The sequence below is a fragment of the Gymnodraco acuticeps genome, unplaced genomic scaffold (genome assembly GCF_902827175.1).
Source record: "Gymnodraco acuticeps unplaced genomic scaffold, fGymAcu1.1, whole genome shotgun sequence".
In the NCBI taxonomy this organism is placed as follows: domain Eukaryota; kingdom Metazoa; phylum Chordata; class Actinopteri; order Perciformes; family Bathydraconidae; genus Gymnodraco; species Gymnodraco acuticeps.
In genome coordinates, this window is record NW_022991434.1 from 239,026 (window position 1) to 250,917 (window position 11,892).

Here is an 11,892-nt window from a genome sequence, read left to right on the forward strand (position 1 = left end):
CTTTAGAATGATATATTTCCCATCAGATTAAACAGCAAACGGCTGAATAAATAATATGCATACAATTGTGAGGTGGCTCGTTTTAAGGACACAATCTTCGTATTGGATCAAACTTCCGGTTTTGAGTGAAGTCCCACTCTGTTATGTTCCTCCTTCCTACAGAACAGACAATGAAAGGATAAGATGTCATTTGTCAGTATAGTCCTATTTCTTAAAACCTTCTCTGTTGTTTAAGTGTCTGATACCTGCCTATTGATAACCACGAATAGTAAGCAATGATATAACAGTAATGATATAACCCATATGATAACACTGTGTTATTTTCAATCAAGCCTTAAAGATAATGTGTTCAAACTGGCTTCACTCGCTTTGATTGCTCCTTTGAATGTAATTTTCCTCTGTGGTTTCCTACTCGATGCATGTTTGTATTGTAATGCCACTCATATTTTATTTTAAAGTGACATTGAATATTATAATAATACACTTTATTTTAGGGCACCTTTCAAAGCATTCAATGTCACCTTAAAATACAATAACAAATACAATATGAGTGGCATTACAATACGAACATGTGTTGAGTAGGAAACCACAGAGGAACATGACAATCAAAGGAGCAATTAAAGCGAGTGAAGCGAGTTTGAACACATTATCTTTTAGGCTTGATTGCAAAGGTGACGTATACAACAAACGCCTCCCAGCCTTCTTACAGTGCAGACGCGTTTCTGCTTGCTCTTCTACTTTTTTATGCTGTTTTTCTATTTTTATTTTTCTGAAAACTTCGAGCAGCGGCTCCAGGACATTAACTTATCACTGCGACAGTTATTCTTCGTAAATAGACGGAGGGTTTCAGCCATATTTCAATATTTTTACGACGACCTCAGTCTTACAGTGGCGTGGCCTATCAACAGCTAAAGCCTGGTACAGCATGCTATTTAGCTTAAGCTAGAAAATACAACGGTTGGGAGTTAACGTGGAAGTGAATGGACTAGGTTGGAATGACACCACTTTACCAGTGTTAAAAAATAATGGACAAAGGCATGCTAACTCAAAGCAAGTTAGCAGCTACAAGGATTCCAATGAAAAGGAGGACTGTGTACCGGGTAATACATCTACAAGTGGTAGTCCTCCCTCGAACTCTCTGGGTGCAAGACCGAAGAGTAAATCATTTCCATGGGATTTGGGAGGACGAATAACAGGCAGAGCCCAGCGCTCTGAAATCTGTGATGTGACCGGCTGGCCTGCATTGTTATCACCCAGGAAGAGCGCCTCTTCAACCCCTATTCATACTAGGAAACAGCAGTGGACAGCTGCTAAAGGGAGAACTAAAAACAATCCTCCTAAACCACAGAGTGTGCCAATGCAGAACAGATACGCTCCGCTGACCGAGAACCGGAGATCTCTTTCTGATGACCTGGATAACCTGTCCTCTTCACACAGCAGGGTAAGGACCAATAGCTACTCCAAAAGTAAAAGGCTAGAGGGAAAGCTAACGACTGGGCCTGAAACTGTGATTGTGGGTGACTCTGCTGTAAGAGATGTAAAATGTCTGTGTTGTAAGAACAACACCAAAGTACTCTGTTTTCCCAAGGATGTGGTCTCTGACTTGGCTGAGAAGATCCTGCATATTGGGGCTGAACATCCGACTGTGAACAATGTGGTACTACACATTGGAACAAATTATGTTGTGAAACAACAGTCAGAAGTGCTGAAAGAAGACTTTAAATGTTTGTTGGAAACTGTCAGCTCTCTAAATGCAGAGGTGTTCATCAGTGGCCCTCTACCGCCAGTCAGAAGAGGAGTGGAGAGATTCAGCAGATTGTTTGCACTGAACACCTGGCTTTCAACTACCTGTACTGACCAGTGGCGTTTTCTCCCGGAGGCCAAGGGAAGCCAGGCTTCCCCTGTTTTTTAGGATTGTAGTTATAATTTAAATAAATAAATTAAAATACTTTGTTTTGTTTTGATAATTCTCCTTTGCTGTGTGTTGCTGCCGGCCCGTCTCTCCCCCATTCTCATTGAGTATTTTACAAAGATTGAAACAAACAGCGCCCCTCTAGATGTTATGGTGAAACAGTAGATTGCACTCACTGTTGCGAGAGGAGGCCAGCCGAATCTGGCTTCCCTTGGTGAAAAAAAATTGAGGGATTGACCAATCAGATGAGGCCCACGTGATGCCCCTGCCAACCTGTGAGTGGTCAGGGCCATACCAAGGGAAGCCAGCCGCCTCTTGCTTCCCTTCAGAGGCGGCTGGTGATTTGATTGGACACTGCCATCCAATCAAATCACATCAACATCAGTTTTAATACTGTAACTGTCATCACCGCCGTTAGAAATTATCAAGCAAATGAAGCATTATGGAGGGTGGAGATTTGGCGTACTTAATCAAACATAACTTTACTAAACTTCCGCTACAGCAGCAACAGAAAATTAAATCAGATGACAGGCCAATGCCCGCACTCGAGCTGTGTGTACACAGAGGAAAAAGGGAGAGAATCGGACGTTCAATGAGGACAATTATGTCCGCACGGAGTGGCTAACTGGAAGCGCTAAACTTCAGCGTCTATTTTGCTGGCCATGTCTTCTTTTTGACAAGTATTCGTGCTCCCTGAACAATCCTTGGGCAACTTCAGGATTCATCGACCTTGCCAACCTGTCACGGGTAATTGAGAGGCACGGTAAATCCAAAAATCACATAGATTGTGTGATTGTCTGCATACATTAATAAGTAAAATGCTTACATTAATAAGGAGAGAGTTTCAGCTGGAGAGTGCGTGCGGACCTTTCGGTTAGATAACAGGCCTGTGCAAGTCCTGCCTCTGTGTGATACAAATGTGTGTAAAATGATACCGGGCGCTGTAATCACTCATCTGGTTACGTTATTGACCACCCCCCCCGACCCAAAAAATGGGCTTCCCCTACATTTTTCCCCACGCCACGCTACTGGTACTGACCATTCTGTCCATTTTATTGACAACTTTAACTTTTTCTGGGACCGCAGATATCTTTTCAAGGCAAATGGAGTTTGCCTGAACAAGTCAGTAGAGAAATTGTTTATTTCTAACGTATTCAACTGCATGCGTCATCAATCTGTTCCCTCTGCGAAGGACAAGCGGCAAGAGGAAACAAAACAGGAGAAAGACCCAACACATCGCACAGAAAACCTTGAAGAAGTATCACTGCACCCGCCTGAGGAATGTCTTGATTATGGGAGACAAATGGAGGAGTCTCCACCGCCCTTCACCCCCCCCTATCACCTCTGAGGATACTCTTCCTTCACCCCACAGCTCTCTCTACTCTCCGTTCACCCTTTAACCCTCGCCCACCCTCCTGGAGATCGCTGAACAGATGAAGGAGATACAGAGGGTTGGCACCGATTCCTTCCTGGAGTTCAAAGACCAAACTAAGGCGATACGCAGGGCTGGCAGCATGTCCTTTACCCCCGCTCCTGACCGACGCCCACCAAAATCACTGAAGCAGAGACGCGCACCACCTTCCCCTGGACGCGCACCAACACCCCCGTCACCATGCCTCCCACAATCATCCGGACCAAAACGTCCTCCCCCCCTTCAAGACTGCTGTCTCCGAAGCCTGATAAGGATGTGTGTGTAAAAAACGCAAACACTGACTGATATATGCTGGGTCCAGGCTCAAGGGCGTATGGTACTCTCAACTCTTTCCAGGATATGCCGGGGCCCTGCCTGCCTGTAGCTTTGCCGATATCTGTGTTGATAGGTAATAGATTAAGAGCGGTGAATCAGCTTAGACACAGGAAGCGCTCAGAAGTTTGTGTGAGTTTATCACATTTAGAAGTGATTCCATGTCAGCCACAGCTTGCCACAACAAATCTGACTGATAGTGTATTCAACAAACTTAAAATAGCTTGACAGAGGACACTGCTTTAAAGATGGTGGCAGCGTGAAAAGCTGGGTAGCTCCTCAACCCCACAAGAAGGATAAGAAGAAGGATATGGTGCTTTAAATATCTCGGTTTGCGCTCACAACTAAACATTAACAGGGGATGAATTTGCGATCAGGTGTAACGGCGGACAAACAACTTTACCAGGCAAGAAACGGACGAACAAACAATTTGCGTCCCCACAATGGCGGAAGTAGGAGAAATAAAACATCCGATGCTCGAAATGAAGGAAGCAATATCGAAAGAGATCAAAGACTTCAGAATGGATCTCAATGAATTTCGAGCTGAGACGGATAAGGAACAGAACTACGCACAGATCAAACAAAAACGAGCGACAGAGTGGATCAGGTGGAGTGCCGTGTCGGTGAGATGCATGACACAGAAATACTTCACCAACAATCAATTAAATATCTGCTAAATAAAGTCTCAGAGTAAGAAGAACGCAATGACTACCTGGAAAATAAGACCAGGCAAAACAATGCGCGTATATTCAACATACCAGAGAAAAGTGAAGGAGAGAATATGTCAACTTTTCTGAATAAACTATTCAACGAGGTGCTTAAAATACCGGGAGATTTTAACATCACCAGAGCGCACCGGGAGTACAGAGAAGTTAAGGATCGTGCCAGACCGATTATTGTTGCTTTCCTAAACTTTGAGACCAAGAAGCAAATACTACAGGCTGCATGCGGAAAGAAGGAAGTAACTTATAGCTTTTTGAATTGAACCTAGCCTCGCCTATACTCTGCGCAGTCGTGTATCGTCCGCCAAAGTACAATAATGATTTTATAACTGACTTTTCTGACTTTCTGTCCGGGATCATGGTGAAATATGATCGTGTTTTGATCTGCGGAGACTTTAATGTCCATGTGTGCTGCGAGTCTAAACCTATGGTTAGGGATTTTTTAAACCTCCTTGTTAAGCTCCGTAATTGCTTTTCAGAACTGAACCCACAATACAAACACGGACAGAAAACAGGAGTTTGCAGCAAAAGGTTTTATTTTATTTCCAATGGTGACAGGGGAAACTAACTGTGTTGATATATTCCAGGAAAGGGAATACGTCAGCGAGGGAATGGAGATCCTCAGCCGAGGCTCCGGAGTGAGCTGGGGATATCGCCAGGCAGACGAAAGGTGGCTTGAGCCTGAGTCTTTACGCTCCCGAGAGTGAGTTGGTTGGAGTAGGAGTTGTGTTTGTCCTACCAGACTGGAGTGTGGCGAGCAGGGGTTTCAGAGCCGAGGGGAGCGAGCAGGCTGGATCAGGTAGCGTGGAGAGCGGATGATTCCGACGAGGAAGTGGCTGGACGAGGCAAGCGGAGGAGGTGATGATGGATTCAGTGTAATCTTGATGACGAACTGGTGAAGACTGGATGAGGAGACCGGGTTAATAAACAGGTGTGGATGAGTAGATGATCAGGATGAATGAGAAGCAGCTGCGGAGATGAATTGGCGGGAATCAGAAGTAGGTCAGCCACGCCCAGCCCGGGAGACAAACACAGACAGACTGACAACAACAGACAACAAACAAAACAGGAAGCAGAAGGAGGGAGTACTGCAAATCCTTACACTCCTCGACTCTTTCGGTCTCATTCAGTCTGTGGCTGGCCCAACACATGATAAAGGACACACCTTAGACTTAGTATTATCGTTTGGATTGTCTATCTCTGTGGATGAAATCTGTGCAGGAACGCGTATCTCAGACCATTTACCAGGTCTATTTACAACCTTGATCCCTTCTGTAGGAGTCGAATCACGTGCTCCTGCGCGTTGTCTGCGTTCAATTAACCCCTTGACTGCCTCACAGTTTTCAGATGCTTTTTATACTTATCCGATTTGTAAATTAGAGGTGAACTGTGCTTTTAGTGCGGATGAGCTTATCTCCATGTTTGACTCAACATGTACACTAATACTGGATTCTGTTGCTCCTTTTACGCTTAGACGCAACAAAGTTCTCTCAGAGCCGTGGCTCAATGATTGTACTCGCGCTTTTAGACGCGCTTGTAGGCGTGCAGAGAGAAAATGGAAAAAGGATAAACTTCATGTCTCCTTAGAAATTCTTCGTGCTTGCCTTTCCGATTATCAGACGGCAGTCGAAGCCAACACAGAGTATATTTCTCTGTTCATCTCCAAAAACAGCCATAAACCTCAAGTTCTTTTTAATGTCCTCAATTCGATCATTAATCCTTGTGATGCTTCTCCAATTGTGCCATCGACTACTCTCTGCGATACAGTTCTTACATTTTTTATTGAAAAAGTATCTGCTCTTAGGCTAGCCTATACTAGTGCTACCCCAGATCCTGCTCCCTTTCTGTGCCCTGCTGTCCTCGACCATTTTAAGCCTGTATCCCTCTCTTCTCTCTCGGAAGTAGTCAAGCACCTGCGGCTGATAAACTGCACCTCAGACAGCATTCCCTCTCGCTTCCTTAGAGATGTTTTTGAATCAGTTGGAGCAAGTGTTTTATTGCTTGTAAACACTTCTCTTAGCTCAGGATGTGTCCCAGCTGCCTTCAAACATGCCGTGGTTAAGCCACTACTTAAAAAGAAAAATCTCGATCCCTCCATACTTGCAAATGTCAGGCCCATCTCCTGGCTACCCTTTTTATCTAAAGCCCTGGAGCGAGTAGTCTACGCCCAGTTGCAGTCATTTTTAACCTCGCATGGTATCCATGAAACATTTCAGTCTGGCTTTAAACATATGCATAGTACTGAAACAGCCCTTTTAAGAGTTTTTAATGATCTGCTCTTAGCCGCCGATTCAGGCAGCCCAGCTGTTTTGGTGCTGTTGGATTTAACTGCTGCCTTGGACACTGTGGATCATAGTATCCTGTTGTCACGGCTTGAACAGTCCGCAGGCATTACAGTCTCTGCTCTTGCATGGTTCATGTCTTATTTGACGGACCGTAGCTTCTCAGTGCAGTTAGGTGCCTTCTCCTCTGCCAAAGCCCCTCTTACCTGTGGGGTTCCCCAAGGCTCGATTCTGGGCCCCATCCTTTTTCTATTGTACATACTGCCCCTAGGTTCAATTCTTACAACACATAATATCCCCTTCCATCGTTACGCTGATGATGTACAGATCTGTCTGCCTCTCAATCAAAATGCAAACTCATTACAGCAGTTGAAGGACTGCTTAACAGAGATTAAATCCTGACTGAGCCAAAACTTCCTCACCCTCAATGAGAGTAAGACCGAGGTCATCTTTTTTGCACCCCAACCAACGGTCTCCCCGGTTGATATTCTGGGCTCCCTCAATACAAATATCTTCCCCTCTGTTATGAACCTTGGTGTGACCTTCAATAGCGCCTTTAAATTTGATAAGCAGTTTAGCACTGTAGTCAAGACCTGCTTTTTCAAAATACGACTATTGGCTAAGACCAAGTCGTTTTTATCTTTTAAAGACCTAGAAAGGGTTATTAACGCCTTTGTTACCTCAAGACTGGATTACTGCAATGCTCTGTATGTGGGTATGGATCAGGCCTCAATTAGACGCCTGCAGCTAGTTCAGAATGCAGCTGCACGTCTTCTCACTGGCCATAAAAAGCGCAACCATATCACCCCAATTCTGGCTTCATTGCACTGGCTTCCCGTTCGGTTCAGAATAGATTTTAAACTCCTTTTATTTGTTTTTAAAGCCCTAAATGGGCTGGCTCCTGCCTATATAGCTGAACTCCTCCATCGCTACACCCCAGGCAGAGCCTTAAGGTCGGCTGATCAGCCGATCACCCGAGGGCATCGATCTTTCGCAGCGGCTGGCCCTAGGCTCTGAAATACTCTGCCCCTCCAGGTGAGGTCGGCCTAGACCCTGGGGGTTTTTAAATCAACACTTAAAACTCGCTTTTTCTCTTTGGCTTTTGTTTAATTATCTATTCATTTATTTAGTTATTTATTTATTCATTTAGTTCTTTATTTTAATATTTTAAACATAACATAGGATTTCATAAAGTATAGTTTTAGTTTATACATTATTCAAATATAGGAATAGTAGATAGGATTACTTAAAATATAGTACCTTATATTTCATATTTTTTCCCTTTAGACCCTTGTGGTTTATTCTTAAAAATCCTTACCCTTACCCCCCATTTTCCCTCTGCTGGTCTATGGCCTTGTAGAGGGTAACAGGGTACAGAGTGGCTTAGATAAGCGGGGGAGTGCATCTGACGAAGAGAGGTTGTTGTTCTCCCTATCTCTGTTTCTTATCCTATATCTAATAGAACTGCTCGGGTCTTGATAGATTGAGTGAGGAAGTTCATGAGATCTTTCTAGAGGGTTATCAAGAATAACTTTTATCCAATGACCTTTTCCCTCTCTGTCTGTGTCTGTGTATTCTCTTGTTCCGATTAACCCAGCCAAATCTTTTTTTTCTTGTTTTGTATCTATATCTACGCCGGGATCCGGAGTCGAGGCTGATCCTCTTGCTGTGGTCCTGTGTCTTGGATCCTCTATCCTGAGTTCTGGATTAAGTCGTGGACTTCGGGTCGTGGCTGAACCTGTCTCTGCGGTCCTGCCTTGGGTCTCGTCATGCTGCTTCCCTGATGGCTTCCTCAGGATTGTAGCTGACATCCTCGTGGATTCATCTTCTTATTACAGACACATGCATTTCCTAACATTCGGTCAATATGCTGTAAAATGTATTATCTCTTCGATTTACACGCCGCATCTATTGCACGTCTGTCCGTCCTGGGAGAGGGATCCCTCCTCTGTTGCTCTCCCTGAGGTTTCTCCCATGTTCCCTTTAAACTGTGGGGTTTCTCTGGAAGTGTTTCCTTGTACGATGTGAGGGTCTAAGGACAGAGGGTCTGAGGACAGAAGGTCTAAGGACAGAGGGTCTGAGGACAGAGGGTCTAAGGACAGAGGGTCTAAGGACAGAGGGTCTAAGGACAGAGGGTCTAAGGACAGAGGGTCTAAGGATAGAGGGTGTCGTTTTTCTCATACTGATATTCTGAACAATCTGTGTTGTTGTATTTGCTGTAAAGTGTCTCTACTGTAGGCTTTTTTATTATATGTACAGCACTTTGGCTCGACCAAAAATCGTTTATAAATGTGCTATATAAATATTGATTTGATTTGATTTGATATAGCGGTATGCGAATCTTCTTTGATCATGACTTTACCTTTAAAGTAAGACAACAAAGAGCCTTGTACAGACCTATCAGAGATCAACTTAAGGCCAAAAATATCAAATCACACATCTTGGCCCCGTCAAAATTGAAAGTTTTCAGCGGAGATGGGACCACACAGACATATGGGAATCCAATAGCTGCGGGGAAGGCTCTCGTAGAACGGGGTCTGGTAGTTGGTGTGCCCCCACCGCTTGCAAAACACTCATACTCTGCTTTATGGTGTACCTTTTAGTTGATTAGTGGTTCAGTTTGTGACCTGTAAATCCTAAATTCTGCACACTTTTTTCAAAATAAAATGAAAGTCCTGATTTGTTTTGGTCTGAATGGGTTGGCTGGGTCAAAAACATTATGTGTTTTGACCCAGCCCACAACCCATCTCTCCCTACAGATAGGCTGGTCTGGGTCCTGATGGTAAGGGGGCCTGGCCTGTTGGGTTCTGGTGTTCTGGAAGCTTTAAAGCAGCAGAAGTCTCTGCAGCTGACAGAAGGGACTGCAGCAGTCTGCAGCACAGCAGGTGAGAGACACTGCACTGTGTGTGATGTGCTCATGTTGCATTCATTTACAGTTCCTGACACACTCTGGGGGGGATGGTAAGTTAAGGCTGTGAAGTTCAAATGTGCTCAGATATACTAACGTTTAACCTCTAAGAATGATGTCCAATTCAACTTCACTAACTGTATCCTATTTCATTCTTGGAGCTTATTTGAATATTGGATATTTGAGGTACTTGTGTTTCATGATAACTGCCATGTTGTACATTGTGATTGTTGTTGCCAACACGTCTCTGATTGTGGTTATCTGTGTGAACAGGAGCTTACATGAACCTATGTACCTGTTTCTGTGCAGCCTGTTTGTAAATGAACTGTATGGTAGTACAGGGTTGTTTCCATTCCTTCTGCTTCAGATCCTCTCTGACATTCACACTGTTTCTGCTCCGCTCTGCTTCCTGCAGATTTTCTGCTTGTACACATATGCAAATATACAATTTTGTAATTTAACCGTCATGTCTTATGACAGATATCTTGCTATCTGTTATCCTCTGCAATATAACACACGTATGACTTCTAACAAAGCGGTTATTCTTATTATTCTGGTTTGGTTGTACTCTTTTGTGAAGTTCTTGATCACTTTATCCTTAAACATCCGTTTGACACTTTGTGGAAACATAATAAATGGTTTGTATTGTAACAACCACCTTGTTGTGAAGTTGGCATGTTCTGACACTCAGGTGAACAATATGTATGGACTTTTTTCAATTGTTTTCTCAATCTTAGTCCCTTTGTTTCCAATCCTCTTCTCGTACATGAGGATCCTCAGAGTGTGTTTCTCTGGCTCCAAACAGACCAGACAGAAAGCTCTCAGTACCTGCACACCTCACCTTGTTTCCCTCCTCAACTTCTCTTTCGGCTGCAGCTTTGAAATACTTCAGAGTAGATTTGATATGAGCGGTGTTCCCAGTGTGCTGCGTATTATTCTGTCACTGTATTTTCTCATCATACAGCCACTAATGAACCCTGTCATGTACGGACTGCAAATGTCCAAACTACGAAACATATGTAAACATGTGCTCCGTTATAAACTGAAATAAATGAAGTGTCGAACAGTTTAGCTAAAAAGTTCAACTGTAACTGAATCATGTGAGATCTGATGAAGACATGATTTCAGCAGTGCATTTTATAATGGATAAAACGTTCAAGTATATTCATGAATCCACAAACAAATGGCACCAAAATGTTGTAACATTAATAACATTGTAATATTCACCTGTAGTCATATATTCCAATGCAACTTATGAAACATAGTCCGATATGTCCTCTGTTATAAACTGTTGGCTGGTCACAGTAAAGATTAAATAACATAAATGTCAGTAAAACATTGACAACACGTTTTGACCTTTTTTGAATCTATTGATTTTGCAAATACATGTACAAGATGAAGAAATAAGGTCATACATTTAGAACACGGAAAAATATGAGTTTAAAGAGGGCCGGGTGGGAAATATGGAGTAGTTGATTCGATTTATTGTTTTTGTTTTGGGCACCAACCTCTTTATTATTACATGTCTAACAAAAGTCCTGAGCCTACCGACTTCAATCGGGTGCAAATGCCAAAGCTAAATCAATTGTTTCTTTGCATTTGCAGCGTTCAACCTGATGAATCTGAGTTAGGCAACCAGCCAGCCCTTTCATCATCTACACTAACACAGCAAAGGAGAGATTGGGCTTATTCCTAGAGGTTAAGAGATTATGTAATTTATATAATTCAAAATAAACACTGTTTGGTTCTTGTGCACTCCATAAATCCTTAACTGTTATGGATTACATATCTAAAGTGTTGCTGTGCTATTCATTCTGTGTGGGTATGTGTGCATACAAACTGCATCTGTAGTTTCAGGCCTGCGTCACAAGATGGCAGCGTCTGCATTTCAAGTAGAAGCAACTTACTGAATGTTTGTGCAACATATTGCTGCAAATGATTCACAAGGAAGAATGAAAAGAGGAATGAAGGGACTTTGTCAACTGAAATGTAGAGCTAATCTGACACACAGTACAACCCACCGGGATTGCAACACATGTAATACAATGTTGTTTATATCGACATATCCAATACCTATCTGCAACAGTGTAAACATGGAGACTCATGGTTATCTTTTTTACAAGTTTGATCAAACATAACTGGATTTTCAAAACATACTGGCTTGTTTATTACTGAGGGAGACATACTGTATTGGCATGTGGAAACCAAGATATTACCAAAGTTGCATTCCAAAAACAGTGTTTCCCACATCCACTATCTGTATAAGCCCCGCTTGCAAAACACTCATACTCAGGGGTTAAATTGGGATTTGATATGTGGGGGGG

At 43.1% G+C, this 11,892-nt stretch overlaps 1 protein-coding gene across 1 annotated transcript; it reads left to right on the forward strand.

The window, feature by feature from the left end:
• The first annotated feature begins 9,680 nt into the window (after positions 1 to 9,680).
• Positions 9,681 to 10,619, forward strand: LOC117532547 (olfactory receptor 2A14-like). Its single transcript, XM_034195875.1, has one exon. The coding sequence runs from the start codon at positions 9,681 to 9,683 to the stop codon at positions 10,617 to 10,619; it is 939 nt and encodes a 312-aa protein (XP_034051766.1).
• Positions 10,620 to 11,892: the final 1,273 nt, after the last annotated feature.